Genomic DNA, 18,080 nt, shown 5'->3' with positions numbered 1-18,080 from the left:
TGGGGGGAGGGGGCGTCTGGAGATTAGTGATGAAAGAAGGCATGTTCCCTGCTTGATTCTCTTGGTTATGATTGTCCATGTTTGGTGGCATAACTCTTTGGACCAGAGGTTGCTTGTAGTGCATACATACTTTCAAAGAAATGGTAAACCCTAATCATACTTTCAACAAAATATAAAGCCTAAAGTTTACCTTTATATGGATATAGCAAGGATAAACAAAGGGTCCAAGCTTTATGAGTGCACAATTAACTTTTGTGCCCCTAATCACAAGCTCCCTCTCTAAGACTGATTGTGCTCCTTTCCTTTAAGCTACTGATAATCGTTTCAGGTCATGGAGAAGTAGAGCCTTTTCTTTTGGTGGGGTGTGTTGCAGCTTTTCAAATCAATCCTCACAGGAATCCTCCTGTTTTGGATTCAGGTGTTCAAGTTTCCAAAGGAGGTCTGCATGCTAATTGAGAAAGAGTTGCTAGATTGGGTCTGTGAAGGGTTCAAGACTGGAACAAGGCAGGGTTAATTTGTCACATATGGAACTTGGCTACAAGTGAAAACTCCTTGTGGACAGTCTGGATGTGGAGAGATACTTGTGGCAAGATTCCATTTGGATGAGGGAGGGGTCTTTTCTCTAAGAAGTAAGACACCTTTAAGTACTTCATTGCTGATGGTAGAGACACATTCTTATGTTGGATCTATGGCTTCATGAGATGAGTGTTGGAAAGCTTGTGAATTGTGAGCAGGAATGTGATTGAGGCTATTGGCCGAAAAGACTTGAACAATGTGCCCTTCTCTTATCTCAAATGGTCATTGGACCTCCCCTCCCTCATATGACCTCTTCAAGCCCCACAGCCACTGGCCACTGGCCACTGGCCACATGCCACATTAGCAGCCTAAAGAAATTTGGAGTAAACAGAAAGGATATAGTGTCTTGGAAGGAGCATCCCAGTGGTCATTACACACTGTCTATGGCTTGAAATGCTATTAAACAAAAGAGGGAAGTGGCCAATGTTAGAATATTTGTGTTAGGGGTACATTAGGAACTGTCTATTGTTAAGTAGTCCCTATATGTAATTTTCTTTATTTCCCTTATTTCCTTTTCACCTCCCTTAGGGAGGAATATGTAATTCTCTCAACAATGTTTAAATCTAATGTGGGTGAGATGAGCAAAAGCTCATTCACGATTTTGGCTCGCACCGTGTCTCTCCTTCTCTCATCTTCTCTCCTTTTTCTTCCTTCCTCTCTTCCATCTTCTTCCCTCATCTCTAACCCTAACATCCTTCATTTTTAACTTGGTATCAGAGGAGTACAAAGGTTTGAGAGTCGACTTTTTCTTCTTGCTCCATTCTTTAAGTCTCTGATGGAACCCTAAAAGAAAGAAGGGTCCATTAGAGGCTATACTATGTAAAAGAGTATACAGGAAAGCCTAATGAAGCTATGAAAACCAGTTGAAGACACTTGGAGAGAGATATGAAGGCTGCAAACACGGATTGGAGCTCACACGGAGAGAAGAAGACCAAAACAGTATTACCACCCCTCTCTGGTTCGACCTCTTCTTTCTCTCTCATCCATGCTGCATTGGGAGATTGGACTGGCTCAAAGGAATCACCCAGGGGTCTATATTTGACCCCCAAAGCCTTGCTTCATGTCGTTGGGTGCTGTTGGAGCACTACTCCATTTTCCACCCGCTGCCAGTTACCGCCAGACTCTGTTTTTTTTCAGAATATATGGTATGAATGGATGGTAGATTATGTATGGGTTGTGTTTGCTAGAAGTTCTCTCTCATATAATGCTTGTGTGTGGTTTTTGGATGAAGCTCCATGTTTGAAATGGTTTTTTATTGGCTTTGCATCAAGTCTCTATGATTTACTAGCTTATTTTCTTGTTAAGTTCCGAGAAGAAGGTTTTTTCTTTGGGGCTGTTGTTCCCCCTTGCCTTGGATTTCCCCTTGGAGTGTTTTTTAAGGGCATTCTTGCATTATGTCTGATCTAACGGAACTTTTGGAAGCTACTTCGGGTTGGTCAAGTAGTACCAACCCTAGTTCGATTGTCTTCGATAATCCTAACACCCAAATTTCCCTTGTGAAGTTGGATAGTACCAACTACTTGGATTGGTCACATTCTGTGAAGCTATCCCTGCGGAGTAGAGGGAAGCTAGGATATATTACTAGGGCTATCAAGGCTCCCGCTGTCGCGGACCCCGAATACCAGAAATGGGAAACTGCAAACTCTATTGTTATGACTTGGCTTCTTTTCTCCATGAAACCTGAGATAGGCAGGAGATTTATAAGGAAGGAAATTGCCAAGGATATTAGGGAGTGTCTCTAGTACCTATGATAGGGTAGGTGACTCTGTGAAAGACTACCCACTTCTGCAGCAGGCATTCTCCATGAAGCAAGGGACTAAGTCTATTTCTGACTACTATAATACTATTGTAGGACTCTGAGAGGAGTATGACCATTATTGAGATCTTCATTTGACCAATCTTGATGATGAAGCCAAGGTCTATAGATCTCTTGAAAAAGAATGTGTTCTGATACTTCTAGGAGGGCTGAATTCAGAATATGAGCAGATCTGGATACAGATTTTGGGCCAGTCACCCCTACCTACACTTGATGAGGTGTGTAGCTAACTTCTGAGTGAGAAAACAAGGAGAGTTGCCATGACTTCTACACCTTCACTTAAGAGCTCTGCTCTTTCCTCCACTACTCACAGAGATTGGCGTGGAGGCGGCCGAGGTCAAGGGCCCTCCCGTGGAGACGATAGGGATAGATGGCAGTGTGACCATTGTGGAAAACCTGGCCACACTCGAGAGAGGTCTTGGGTCCTTCATGGTTGTCCTAGTACATGTGGGGGATCTACTGGCGCACGTGGTGGCCGCATAGGTGGGGCTACAGCCCATGCTACTATGACAGAGACTGATACTAGAAGTCCCGTACAGACATATACTAGTTCCTTCTTTAGGGATGATATTGCAGTGCTTCGCCAGTTCATGTCTCAGCTTGATAGCCCATCTATCTCACAGGATGCCTCAGCTTCTGCTATGCATGTCACCACCTCGGCACTTTCCACAGCTCCGTTGTGGGTCATCGACTCTGGTGCCACTGACCACATGACTGGTAGGTCACATTACTATGATTCCTACTCCATTTGTTCGGGTAAGGATAAGGTTCTGGTTGTTGATGGGACCTTCTCCTCTATCTCTGGTAAAGGCAGTATTCCTCTTACCTCTTCCATTTCACTTGCTTCTGTTCTTCACGTCCCTAACCTTACCTTGAACCTATTGTCTGTGAGCACTTTAACTAAAACCTTGAATTGCTGTATCACATTTTTTCCTTCTCATTGCCTTTTTCAGGATTTGGGGACGAAGAGGATTATTGGCAGTGGACATGAGGAGGGCGGCCAATATAGTCTTGGGCCGCAGTTACCTCTTTTGTCTACACCACAGTCCTACGCATGTGGCCGTAGTGATACCAGCTCTATCAACTCTATGATGCTTTGGCATCAATGTTTGAGACACCCATCTTTTGTTGTTATGAGGAAACAGTTACCTCATTTGTTTACATCTTTTTCTTCCACTCATGTATTTCATTGTGAATCATGTACTTTTACTAAACATTGTCACTCATCTTAGCCTTATCATGGTAATAGATCTGTTGCTCCATTTCATATTGTGCATTTTGATGTTTGGGGACCTAGTCCTACTACCTCCCTATTTGGCCATCGCTATTTGTTTCTTTTATGGATGACTTTTCTCGTTCTACTTGGACCATTCTTATAAAACATAAGAGTGAAGTTTATGATGCCTTCAAAAACTTCTATCAAATGGTTCACACCTAGTTTGAAACCAGGATCAAAATTGTCCGGTCTGATAAAGGGGGGAGTACATGTATAGTGGTCTACAACTTTTTTACTGACAAGGTATTATCCATCAACTTGCTTGTGTTGATACACCCCAACAGAATGGGGTAGCTGAGAGGAAAAATCATCATTTGTTAGAAGTTGGTTGAAGTCTTTTATTTGGTATGTATGTTCCTAAAACTTTTTGGGCTAAAGTCGTTCTTGTTGCGGCTTTCCTCATCAATCGCATGCCTACCAAAATTCTTGGGTCTCAAAACCCAATTGCACTCTTATCTCCTCAGTCTTCTGCTTTCACTCTCCCACCAAAGGTGTTTGGTTGTGTTTGTTATGTGCATGTTAACAAAACCTCCTGCACCAAACTTGATCCCAAGGCTTTAAAATGCCTCTTTCTTGGGTATTTTTCCACCACCAAAGGCTACAAGTGTTATCACCCTTCCTCTCGCGAGCGATTTCTTTCCAAAGATGTCACCTTTCTTGAGTTTGCCCTTTACTTTGCACCTCATTAGCATCCTTTTCAGGGGGAGAATGGAAATGAAAGTGAAAAGGTTGCTGATGCCATCCCATTTCTTACTCCATTGCCTTTTACTCCTTTTTTCATTGATATTGGTAAAAATAAAGAGTTTTAACTCTGACTTAGATATTTGCAAATGTCTTATTATTTTCTGAGCACATATGGCTCTATTTATAGAAAATCTTATAACAATCCATAGAAAATCTTACAACATTGGATCCATATTATACGGACCCCACACCTACACCCACACCCACACCCCACACTTAATCATACTGGACACGCACAAAGGCTTTTACAAAGCACGAGAAGATAAGATATACACAAACCAAGATGATAAGTGGGACCATCCACTATCAACATACAACATAATTATACATTGGAATTATCAGAGCTGTCGGAGCAACCTACCTTAACCTTTACTAACATACCCCTACTCTTCCCCATAACCCCTGGACCTCTACCTCTCAACCTCAACCTCCACCACCTAGTCATAACCTCTGCTGTTCTCTCCCACCAGACCTCCCACCGGAAATCCTACAAGACTAACCCAGAGGAAAATCATTTCCTACAATAAGACTACGACTATCCAACTCCGCAAAGTCGCCCTTTGCCGTTAAGGAATAGTCTTACCAGGTAGTTCTTTCCACCCTGACTACCCATTCCTTACCCTTTTCTCCTTTACTACCCTATATGAACTTCAAGACCTTCCTCTTATCTCCAAATGTATCTTTTGGCGCCTCTGTTCAGCCTACACCATTGCTCTAAGCCTTCCTCTTAGCACCACCACTAGTTTACTTCCTGATGGATGTTTCCCAACTGAGGTGTTTCACGTCCCAATATCACAATCCTGACCTTCCTACAGCTTTTTGCTCCCATAAATCACTGGTTTAATCTCTTCTCCTCCCATCTCTCAAAAACTATGGAAGAGAACCCAAACCAACACCACGTCACAATCCTTTTCCACCGACCTCCTCTCATTCACCAAACCTTTGAAAATCAACAACCATGCCATTATATTCATTACACTCCTGATTTTCATGTGTTAAACATCAGGTCTTATAATCTTTTCTCCACTCGAGCTCGACACAGAAATGAATGGAGATCCTTTTTACACACTATGTGTTCTGCAAATAATGTTTCTCCAAGTTAAGGTTCCTGCCCATCTCCTTCTTTGAATGGATACTGCATGGGAACTTCATCAAACAGGCAGACTCACTGATCCACGTATTGAACAGCTGCTCGACGCCTACAATGATGATTGATACTGCCAGCTCATACCCAGCTAGTAGCTCCGATAGCTCTGATAATTCCAATGTATAATTATGTTGTATGTTGATAGTGGATGGTCCCACTTATCATCTTGGTTTGTGTGTATCTTATCTTCTCGTGCTTTGTAAAAGCCTTTGTCCGTGTCCAGTATGATTAAGTGGGGTGTGGGTGTGGGTGTGGGTGTGGGTGTGGGTGTGGGTGTGGGGTCCGTATAATATGGATCCAATGTTGTAAGATTTTCTATGGATTGTTGTAAGATTTTCTATAAATAGAGCCATATGTGCTCAGAAAATAACAAGACATTTGCAAATATCTGAGTTAGAGTTAAAATGGTATCAGAGCCAGTTCTCTCTTCCCTCTCCGGCTAATCTCCTCTTCTGGCCGTCCCTCTTGTTCGGGTTGAACCTGTACTAGCTAAGGATACAGTCTAGGCCACACCCTTTTGCAAGTAATCCCTGTTTATGGTTCCTTCTGGCAGAAAAGACCCTTGAGCGTGGTGGGCTTTCAGGCTAAGAATGCCGCTTTGTGCCCTTTTTGGCTTGGGTTGCTTTGCAGTTAGGAACTATGATCAAGGGGGATCTTGATCGGCCTCGACTAGCTGTGTCCTTACCTAGTTCAGTTTCTCCGATGAGTGGTGATGGTTCAGATCTGGAGTATGCCCATTATCTTTACTGAAATCCTATGGCTTCCCCTTCTTCTTCCCTTATTTCTTCTCCGCGATGTTCTTTGTCATCTCGTTCCTCTTCTTCCTCTTCTTTAGATTATCTTTATGAACTTTCTTATGTCCCTGATGATCAGGTTATTCCTGTTACCCCTACACCACTTCTTAATCCGTACACTGCCTTCCCAAAAACCCCAACCCCTTCAAAATGGACAGCTCTTCTTAAACTGAAGAAATCTCCATTTTGTTGCTACTGTGGATGAACCTTGTACAGAGAAGGCACCTGTTATTGTGTACACAAGAAGGACAAAGAAGAACTGCCAAGAGTCCTTCTTGTCTCCACATCCTGAGCTTCCTCTTCCTCAGTCAGGTAACATCTCTTCCCCTCATTTGGAGTTGGATCTTCCTATTGCTGTTCGTAAGGGTAAGAGAGCTTGTACTAATCCTATAGTCCAGTTTGTTTCCTATGATGCTTTCACTCCTACAGGTGTTGCTTTTACAACCGCTCTATCTTCTGCTTCCATCCCCAGAACTGTTACTGAGGCTATGTCTGACCTAGGTGGAAACAAGCCATGTCAGAGGAAATGATGGCTGATTCAGTTGGGTGATGGGTCTAGGCAAAGTTTACCTTTGATTTGATTTTCTTTTGGTTTTAGAAACAATTTCTTTTGGTATTATTTAGCTTCTAATTTTAGGTTAGTTTCCATTTTAAATTAGTTACCATTTTGATGCTTGAGTTTTCTTTTATAAGCCTTGTAATACTCTAGTAATGAACAATTTTTGAAGAATTGAATTTTGTTGAATGAATGGTATGGCTGTCGAGAAGCTTGTTCTCCCACTTTGAAGTTCTCTCCCCTGAACTCTTCTCTTCTTTCCTTCTTATCTTCTTCTTTTCTCTGATATACTACTTATTTCTTTGTTGATTGTTAGGATTTAAAATGTAACCGCAAGCGTACGGATTAGTGTAGCTACAGGTCGAACATAAGGAGAGCAGGTACTTTATTTTTGGCTTCTTTTAATAATGCGAAAGTGAACCGATTAATGGTTGTGATCTAATTCTAACTACCGTCCTAAACATATGTATCTAAAATAACGTCCTAGCCATTCGTCATCTAAAAATTTAAATACGCAAGCCACACAATTAAAATTAAATAAATAAATAACTGAAAATAAACAACCCACGCAATTAAAAAGCAATGAAGGAAAAAAAAAGTGCTGAAATAAAATCAATAAAATAAAATAAAAAGGGGCGAAGGCTAGAGAGAGGCACACAAGTAGGTTTCTCTACTTAACCCGAGGGATGCACTGCAAATAATACAAGCTTCCTTACTTGACTAGAGTATAACTCTTACAAGGGCTTCACTACTTAGCTTTAGGGAAAGGGAGGCAAAGTAAATAACTAAAAATAAATGCAATAAAAGGATGGTCCATAGCTAGAGAGGGGCAAAGCCAACACATGCATCTAGCCAAGGACCGTTTTTTGGGGGGGGGGGAGGGAAACAATAAAGTAAAGACTAAAATTAAAAATCTAAGTTAAGATGGAAAGGATAGTCAGGAGAGGGAATAAGAGGGGGGGGGGAGAGAAGACTTATGAGAAGCCTACCTACCTGAACTTCAATACTTGAACTTGAAAACTTGATTGAGATTTGAAATACTACCAGTACTAAAAACCAGACTGGAATAAACCAAATCTGAAATTGCTAGTACTAGAGAAGACAAATCTGAAAGAGAAACTTGAACTTGAACAGAGATCCTTCAAAGCTTGGATCTTGTCACCTAGATCTAAACCTTGAACTAGAGAATTAAAATTACAATACCATAAACCATAAACATGAAAGAACACTTGCATTCATTAATTAAAACTCCATTACAAAAGTGTTTAACCAAAAAGTAAGAAGAACTAAAAGAGACTAAACCTAGAGAAGAGAACTAGAGAAAGAGATAAAACCCTAAAAATAGAATTGCGCCTAAGAAGAGAGAAAGAGAGCACAAAAAATAATAACCAGTCATGCTCTCCCTTTGAACCTTTTTTATTTATAGAGAAATAGGGAGAGACCAACGATTAGGGTTTAGGGGGCCCACAATTGTGAGGTGGAGGAGAGAGGAGAGAGAAGAGAGAGAATCGTAGGAGAGGAGATCTCCCACGATTTTCCTATATTTTTTTTTCCATTTTTTTCTCTTTATTCTTCAATCTTGCTCAAAGCCCCCCTTCTTGGATGATTTTCTTCCCTTGATTAGATCGATTTGGATAATATTTGGTAGTTCCATCCATGCCATGTCTTTTTTTTTCCCCTTTTTTCCTATTTTTCTCTTTTATTTCCTAATTTCTCTCCTCTTGAGCAAGAAAACCTTTGGCCGGCCTCCTTTGAGTGATGAGTAGGAGAGAGAAAATATCCCAAAAAAACCTCCAAAAAAAAATAGCAACCAAGAGGTTCGAACTTGAGACCTCCTAATAAGGAAGGGATTTTGCACACCACAACTCACCAACTATGCTAGGTAGTTGTTACCAAAAATGAATCTTCAATCACTTAAGGGTATGGTCCATCGATCCTTGTTAGAATTTAGAATATTCTTTTGTACCCCTGGGACAACTGCAAATGGGCTGGTTCTGCATCTCGGTTCAGTTCTAATCCATTATTCTTTTTTTGGCCCGAAAACAATCACTTGTACGGTTGACCAAACAAATGTGTACTTTTAATTGAACACGTCCATCTTGCTCAGAATTTCGTCCTCTTCGCAACCATGAAAAGAAACAGGACCTCTTTACGTGTAAAATTAGAGATATAGCACCCATTAGTCCTTAAGGTCTTGAAAATATAAAACCTGCAAAAAGAGAGTAAAACCCAAAGTAGCTCCGTTCTAAATATGTAAAATGCATGTTTTACTACCCTAGATTTCACATATAAATGTGTTCATCATTGATTACTTCTCAAACCTGAGAATACCTTGTTCTGGGCGGTATTTCCAGCTCTTGTTTTTGTCGTCGATCTCTACGGTTACTCTTCGGATCAGTTGCAGATTGTGAGAAGACATTCATGTGGTAGAACTGATTCCACCCACACAGATTCAGTCAAGATCTGATCTCCATTGGAAGTTTCTAACCAGATTTTCAAGACCTGGTTCTGTTCTTGCGTCAGATCTGAGTTGCAGGTGCCGTGGTTCCTTGTTTGCTTGCTGATTGAATTACTTGTCTGCCGGAATCAAGAGGCCAAAGGACTTCCAGGCCTCGTTTGGAGTTTCTGGTCCATCCGATAAGAGCTGAGCAGGTTCTAACGATTTGAAGTTTCTCCTATTACCACTGGTTTCTTAGTTTCTATCGTGTCCTAAGGTTGAAGAAAGACTGGTTTTCTAAAATTACAAGTAAGGACAGTTATTTATAATTACAAGAAAACCCCTGTCCTAGAAATTGTGTTCTATTATTTCCTCTTTACTTTAGTAATTGCAGATTACCTCTCCTCTTCTAATTTGCTATTTCAGTTTGACCCTACTATTTATTTTCCTCTCTTTTAAGTGCTTGAGTGTTTCTGAAATTACAAGAATGCCACTCAACCATTAAATTGAGATATTTTATCATTCTTGGGACCCATAAGCGATCCGATTTCAATCTCTTGGAACCCGGATCCGCATCAATGGCTCTTGAGAAGAACTGTACCTAGAAATTGGTTGACCTTCCCAAGGGGAGAACCTCAGTTGGATGTAGATGGGTCTATGCGGTCAACTACCTGTCAGATGGTGCTATTGAGAGGTACAAGGCAAGATTGGTAGTCAAAGGGTATAGTCAAGTGTATGGAATTGACTATCAGGAGATCTTTGCTCCTGTGGCCAAATATAACTCAATAAGAGTTCTTTTATTTATGGCAGCAAACAGGGATTGGCCCCTATATTAGTTAGATGTGAAGAATGCCTTCCTCCATGGGGATTTAGAGGAAGAAGTGTATATGCAGCCTCCTCCTGGCTTTAAGTTTCCGGCAGTAGATGGGAAGGTGTGTCTCCTAAAGAAGGTACTTTATAGTCTAAAATAGTCACCAAAGGCTCGGTTTGAGAGGTTCAGACAAGCCATTCTAAAAAATGGATACTCCCAGAGTCAAGCAGACCACACATTATTTACCCGGAGAGGTAATGGCACCATCACAGCACTGATTGTGCATGTTGATGATATTGTGGTAACTGGAGATGATAATGAGGAGTAACTAGGCTGAAAGCTCATTTGGCTGAACAGTTTGAGATCAAGGATCTAGGACACTTGAAATATTTCTTGGGTATTGAAGTGTCAAGGTCTACGAAGGGAATCAATGTATGCCAGAGAAAATTTGTTCTAGATCTGTTGAAGGAAACAGGAATGCTGGGTTGTAAACCAGCAAGTTCTCCTATTGAGCAGAATCATAAGCTAGGAGAGGATTGTGGCCCTTCCCTTGTTGATGCAAGGAAATAACAGAGACTAGTGGGGAAACTGATTTATTTGTCTCTAACTCGCCCAGACTTTTCTTATGCAGTGAGAGTTGTGAGCCAGTTTATGCATGCACCCAAGAGTGGGCACTTGGAGCTGTGTACCGTATCCTCAGACACTTGAAGTTCTCTCCAAGAAAAGGACTTCCGATGCTGATTGGGCTAGATCCATTTCCACAGAAGATCTACATCTGGTTATTGTACATTTGTGGGAGGAAATTTGGTTACATGGAGAAGCAAAAAACAACCGGTTGTAACTAGATCCAGTGCAAAGGCTGAATACAGAGCTATGGCTTTTGCTGTTTGTGAGCTCACTTGGCTGCGTTGGTTGGTTCTCGAGTTGGGGTATGACACTGAAGGACCTATGAGACTCTACTGTGACAACAAAGCAGCCATAAGCATTGCTCACAACCCAGTACAACATGATAGAACAAAGTACATTGAAGTGGACTGGCATTTCATCAGGGAGAAGATTGATTCTGGTAATATTTGCACACCCTTTGTGAGGACATGTGGCAATTGGCAGACATCTTCACCAAAGGACTCATTCCTCACCAGTTCAGTATCCTCTTATGCAAACTGGGAATGTATGACATTTATTCACCAGCTTGAGGGGGAGTGTTAGAATATTTGTGTTAGGGTACATTAGGAACTGTCTGGTGTTAAGTGGTCCCTATATGTAATTTTCTTTATTTCCCTTATTTACCTTTCACCTCCCTTAGGGAGGAATATGTAATTCCCTAAACAATGTTTAAATCTAATGTGGGTGAGATGAGCAAAAGCTCATTCATGATTTTGGCTCCCACCGTGTCTCTCCTTCTCTCATCTTCTCTCCTTCTTCTTCCTTCCTCTCTTCCATCTTCTTCCCTCATCTCTAACCCTAACATCCTTCATTTTTAACTGCCAAGTGGAGGGGGCTTATGTGATTTAAGCTAAGAATCCCAAGGCCACAGCACTAGCAAGTTGATTCAGGGGGTGTGCTTTGGGATGGAGGAGCAGAAAGCCTTTCTTGCCCTTACTCTGCAGTACTGTGGGAGGAAGTGCTTGTTGTGTGCCAAACATAGTTGTCAACCTTGTACGCCTTGTTGGTGTTGCCTTGCGCCCAGGAACCCTCCAATGCCTTGGATTGCCTAGACTCGGTGACAACCATGGTGCCAAATCTGAAGAGATTTCTCCATTTCCTTTTGGCCTGAAATCTTGGAGTGGGCTGCCACGAACTATTATGGAGATTCATTCACTGCTCAGGTCTCCAAGGTCAAGCTTTGTGCCACCGTTTATGGGGGGAAAGAAATAAATGGTCTTTCATGGGGATGCAGCATTGTGCTGCTGAGTTGGTGAGGCTTATCCACAATGATGTTCAGGCAAGAATGCAGGGACTTCAAATCTGTGTTCCAGACTTACCAAAAAGCTATACCATTTCTGCTTCTCGGACTGTTCAGCCCATCTCCTATGGGCCCTTTATTACGTGGTGTTTGTGGGCCCCGCTAATTGCGAGATGGGTTGCTATTAGTTTTGATGCATCTTATGGTTGCGATGGTGCTGGATATGCGTGTGTGGGTAGAGATGGTGCAAGGCAAGTTGTTTGCTATCTTGGGTGGGGGTGGAGTCAGAATGAATCAGTAAATACTCACGACTTGGAAGGGATCCATGATGGAATTCTTGTGGCAGAGTCCTTGGCTTGCAGTATGATATCATCCAGTCCAACCTGATTCTCACAATGAAGTGGATTTCATCACACTGAAAAAGCATGTGCCATGGGAGAGTTGATTGTTGCCATATGAAAACGCACAGGCCCTAAGTCGTTTTGCACAGACTTCTGTTTGCTTGGTTTTTAGAAAGGCGAACCAGGCTGCTGATTACTCTCAAAGAACATGACTTATATCAGGAGAGAGTTTTTAAGTTGATAATCTCCCTCACAAGATCTGTGGCTGTTTGGATATGGATCTCCATGGCTGTAGATATCTGAGATGTAAATCGGAGGCCTTTCTCCACTCCTTTTTTAAATTAATATATTGTTTAGTTCTTTTTTTTTTTTTTTTGTGGGGGGGGTGGGGTGGGGTGGTGGGGGGAGGGGTTGAATTATTGCCATTTCTCTTCCTAAGAAAAAAGGGTAAAACTTTAGTTCTGCTTGCTACCGATAACAATGCTCTCTCCCGCCTCCTCTTTTGTTTCCTCAACCCTGCCCCTCCATTTCTTCTTACTCGGTTTATTGCCCTTTTTTTTGGGATATATTATCTCCTATATGTGGTATTGAGATTTGTCTGTATTCCATCTTATTTTCATCATCATCTCGTTTCGTTGTTTTGGGATATATTATCTCCTATTCCTATATGCAGTCTCATTTGGTTTTCGTTTCAGTTGGCCAAGGTTCAGTGCCCCCAGGATACTCATTTTTGGGTGTATGATGATGGTTCTTATGAGGAAGAAGGTCAGAATAACATAAAAGGAAATATATGGGGAAAGGTATAGTTCCATCTTCTGAAATTAAACTAATTATAAATTGGATTACATTCAACAATGGTTGTAAAATTTGTTTGTTAATCAGTTGAGACTGGTCTTTGCTAGGCAGGCATCAACTCGTTTCATTTATTCATTATTCTCATTGCCTGTACCACCGGGAAACACCAATGGTCCAAAAGAAGATGCGACTACCTTTTCAAGTAGGTCTGTGCCTGAGTATTTGGAGCAGAGAAGAGTCCAGAAGCTTCTGTTACTTGGCTTGGAAGGGACTGGAACCAGCACTATCTTCAAGCAGGTAGACCTCTGGCATTTAAGCATTCTTCTGGTTTTTCCAGTCTATTCAATGTACAGAGGTCAAACTTTACATGTACTGAGGTTCTTGTTGCTACTTTAAATCAATGTATCATGAGTGCAATGTTTTATTTGCGTTATGGATTGTACTGTATTTATTATACTCCACCTAATCTGTATTTTATTCTACTCCGCCCATGACATGGATATAAATATCATGTTAGTTTGTTCTGTAACTAGTTGATGCAGTAGCACTAGCCTGGCTAGAGAAACAAGATCTGTTTGGAACCCAGGCCAAGGAGAACCAAGCTTAAATTTAAATACCTCTTCCAGTAGGGATAGATTGGGAATTTTGCTTAATATTTGGGGTATTTTTTTCTTAAAACTGAAATTTATTATTATAGAGGAGTTTTAACTACCAATAGATGTTGATTAGGAGTAGTTGCTGTCAGTCTTTGGGTTAGTTTCAGTTTGCGAGTAGGAATCCAAGTCTCAACCGATTTCTGTTTAGCAAATAAATATAAATGGGGTACCTTCCCCCCCCCTCCCAACCCCGCCCTCCAAAAAAAATAAAATTCGATTAGAATACGATGAATATAAGTTTTTAAGTTTCATGGTTGCTGGTTGCTCTTGTGGGAGACCAGTTAGGATGGTTTGATTGATATCTCCTCCCTTTTGCTTGTTTTAGTTCTCAGATTCTAATTCCCAGGTGTATTTTTCCTCCTTCTATTTATCTTCTTCCTGTTTTCTAGTTCTGGGCAGCTACCCTATTTTCTTGTCTAGTTTCAGCCTGCTTTCTTAGTTCATAGCTCCTCTATACATTATTGTTTGCTCTGATATCCAATTGGTCTATTTTTTTTTCCCTGCACCTGGACCCATCGGTCCACCCAAATCTTCATTTGAAATATTATTTAAATGGATTTAGTCATTTGACTTGGGTGAGAGTATTGTAAAAGCCCCCCTATCCAGATTGGTAAATATTTGAGAAGTTACAGCTCCTGTTTCACCTTTCTAGTTCACCTTCAACTCAAATTTCCAATCTTCTTTTCTGGATTTAGAAGGTATTACTCATAACTACAGCTCTCGAGTAGTGTTTGGTAAATACTCAAATTACCTCAATTTTGATTCTTGTCTAGTATGGTTCCACCTAGGGGTGTCAACGGGCCGGTTTGGATCGGTTTCAGTTCAGTTCTACCAGTTTCGGTGTGTGATTTACACTAACCGAAACCAATCCAATAAGGTTTTTTTGGTTTCGGTTCGGTTTTGGTTCGTTATCGGTTTGGGTTCTTTTGTTTGTTACGATTTGGTTCGGTTTTTTTCACATGATATGGAACCGGTATCAGCCCAAACTGCCCATCCTTTTTTTTTTCAGTTTCAATAATAAAAAAGACCTGTGTTCCTTTAAGAACCAAAGCTATGAATTTCTTGGTTTTACAGTTTCATGTATTGCATCAACCCTTTCAATAAATCATTAACCACTAAGAAGATCATAAGCTGTGAGAGATCTAAAAACTATCACCAAGCCAAGCAAAGCCAAGCAAAGCAAGGTTTCATTCTTTAACCTAATGGTACTTGATAAAGGCATAAAGCCAAGGAAAGCACTTCATGCAGCAAGTCATCAGCCCATATTTCCGAATCAATCTGTGAGGATTCCCACACATTCGGCAGGTATGAGATCCAGGGTTGTATCTCTTTGGATGGGAGTTCCACACATTCGACTATTTGACTGCCCCATTCTTCCGCTCTCAAAGAAACCCTATGCACTGCTGCCGCTATCTGCAAGAAGAATGAGTGCTGTCCACCCTAAACCCAGGCCAGTCTTAGGGAAGAGAGGCCAGTCTAAGAGAATCAGCTTGCTGTTGCTGTTGCTATTGCCATTGTCGTTGCCGTTGCCATTGCCGATCAAGGTGAGGAGAGCCAGAGACGAGAGAGAGGCTGGCATCACTGGGGTCACGAATAGAGAGGGATAAGGATTTGGTGATTAGGGATTTTAGGATTTATATACTTAGGGTTAGGAGTAGGTTTTCTTAGAGTTCGGGTTCGCCGGTTTGGTTTGGCTTGGTTTCCATATTCGGTTTCAGTTACCAGGTTAAAAGGTGAACCGTTGTTTTAGACCGAACTGAGCCAAAACCGAACAGTTTGAAAAACACAGACCGAAACCAGCCCAATAAGAGCTCGGTTCGGTTTGGATTGGGCTAAATCGGGGCGGTTTGGACCGGTTTTACCAGTTCGGTTTATATATTGACACCCCTAGTTCCTGCCTAGTACTCTCTTGGACTCTATTCTCAACTCTTAGCTACAACTACGGCATGTTGATATAGATGATTCTTGAAATTTCAGTTGAAACTGGAAAAGGGGGCACCAAATAATGAAGTCTAATCCCAAACCAGGGAAGAGCCAGTGGGAGATTGGCTCTCGCAGGAAATAGGGAAAGAACCAGAAACAGAGAAGGTTGGCAGTTAGGGTTAAACAGTTTAGATAAGGCTCCAATTTCAGAGGTTCTGTCCTGTTTACAGATCGAACCTGCAAATTTGTGTCCATGATGTAAGGTTGGTTTACACTAGGTAACCAACCCCAGTTGATTAAGCACTCCAAACCATACTCCTTAAATTAAGTTCAGATCTGCTCAACAAACACATTAGGCCAAACCTGGAAAACAGTGCCGAATAGGAATTGGTCTGTTTTCTCACACACCAAGACTCAAAGGAGCCTGATATGCTGGTCGAGTGGTCCCTTTGATATGCTGATCAAACCCTCCCGAGGGTCTTGTGACTTGATCTCAGATTTGGGAGATGTGAAGATTGGTCCCAATTAGGAAACTTTGGTGAACTCCTGCATCAGCTACAACTGATCTCCAATGGGGACCAAGAGCAGTTCGAAGGGGACTCCGAAGGTCAGGAACAAAACCCCCAAAGGGCTGATTGATCAGGGTTCAGGTGTGGGAGATCTGGCCTTGGTCAAACCCTGAAAAAGTTGAGATCGATCTGGTGATCTGGTCTCCTTGGCTGTGCTCCAAATTGATCTGCAAGCTGATCTTCTGGGCTTCAAATCACCTTCATTAGACCGTCAAATATTCTCTTACAGCTGTGAAACGAAGAAGAAAATAAGAACAAAAAAGGAAATTGATTGAGGGTTGAGAAGGGGGAAGAAGAAAGGATTGGGTTAGGCATCTCACCCACTCGAATACAGCTCGCTCAGCCAAGAGTTAACACTCAAAATTCGTTAATTCAATCTCTTTTCCTTACAATTGATGACATCTTTCTAGGCTCTAAAAGTATGTTCCAAAGTAGGAAACCGAAAGCTGGAATAAAACTTCTAAGTTGCTAACCAAGAAAGAACAAATTAGAAACTAATAACTAATGACTTTGAATGAAAACTAACCTAAGACACCAAAATAGAAACTAACTTGACAAACAAAAAGGAAACTAGTCCTACTTGCTGAATTCGACGGAAGCTTGCTGAGATGTTCTTCATGAAGATTCTTTCTTCCAAAATTGAGGACTGCTGGATGGCTTCTAGAAGATCTTCATTGCACAAAATCTGGGTTGAGAATAGATGCTGCTCGATGGGGAGATAGTGCCTTGCTGTGCCGGACTGAGGGACCAAGAATGGAAACCAAATACTTACCCAAATCTGGGTTGACTCCATGTACCAGATCAGGGTCATATCTGGGCCAGGAATTACCGGGTTGATGGCAAGCCTGGCCTGAAATAACCAGGTCTGAAAGGGGACCCCAAAGCTGGATCGATTGACCATCACATCACTTACGAGCGGGCGGTCGGCCAGCTTCAAGTTGAAAACAGAACTTTAAATTTAAAGGAGAAAAAGGAAGATGATTCTAACATTTGCTGCTCTTTTAGCAGCTACTATGCAGCCGAGGAGTTTGGAGGTCGAGTGTCGAGTGCATTCTATGGCTGGAGAATTTGGAAATTCGGAATCCTTATCAGTGTTGTTTTCCTTGGATATTATTATTGTATATGTCTAGGTTAGTGGGTGAGCCTGTGGCACAAGGGTTAAGTTGCACTATTGCCACATGTTGGTCACAAGTTCAAAACTTGCCCCTCCCAAACCCTGCAGTAGTAGGAGCCTCGTGCACTGGTTGCTCTTTTGCTCTTTTTATATGTCTAGGTTATTTTGACAATGGATTCATATATTATTCAAAGGAAAGTCTAAGATTTAGTAGAACAGAGATCCAGGTCATTAACCTGCTTGCTGGAAAAAAATCAAGATGTGGTTGTTCAGAGGAACTTTAGCCTTTTTACCCTTAGAAAAGACAAAGTTTAAAATATTCTCTATAAATAGAAATAAAATCATCCCCCCTTTTTTTTTTTTGGAATATGAAAACAAAATGGAAAATGAAGTTATGATTAAGTTGGCCAGGTTCAGTATCACTTCTCATCCTTCAGTCTATTGCTACATCTGTTTGTTTTGTGTTGGAGATTTAATTTTCTTTTGGTTTTCCAATAGCCTATTAATTGTCAGTTACAATTTGGACCAGATCATTTTGAAGGAAATATGCAAATTGGAAACAATGCATTTGTTATGTTCTAGTGACAAAATTATCTTTTCCTTTGTGTCTTTTTTTTTT

At 41.3% G+C, this 18,080-nt stretch overlaps 1 protein-coding gene across 1 annotated transcript in view; it reads left to right on the top strand.

Moving 5' to 3' along the window:
• The window catches only part of LOC122079531 (extra-large guanine nucleotide-binding protein 3-like), a 26,948-nt gene that overhangs the window by 4,613 nt on the left and 4,255 nt on the right, over nucleotides 1-18,080 (top strand). The window contains exons 3-4 of the mRNA XM_042646069.1: nucleotides 13,100-13,204; nucleotides 13,311-13,496. Coding sequence (XP_042502003.1) covers nucleotides 13,100-13,204; nucleotides 13,311-13,496 — 291 coding nt within the window. The remainder of the gene's footprint in view (nucleotides 1-13,099; nucleotides 13,205-13,310; nucleotides 13,497-18,080) is intronic.

Source organism: Macadamia integrifolia, chromosome 5 (assembly GCF_013358625.1).
Source record: "Macadamia integrifolia cultivar HAES 741 chromosome 5, SCU_Mint_v3, whole genome shotgun sequence".
Lineage (NCBI taxonomy): Eukaryota > Viridiplantae > Streptophyta > Magnoliopsida > Proteales > Proteaceae > Macadamia > Macadamia integrifolia.
The sequence above is the reverse complement of the archived record's forward strand: the minus strand, read 5'-3'. Positions and strand labels throughout refer to the sequence as shown.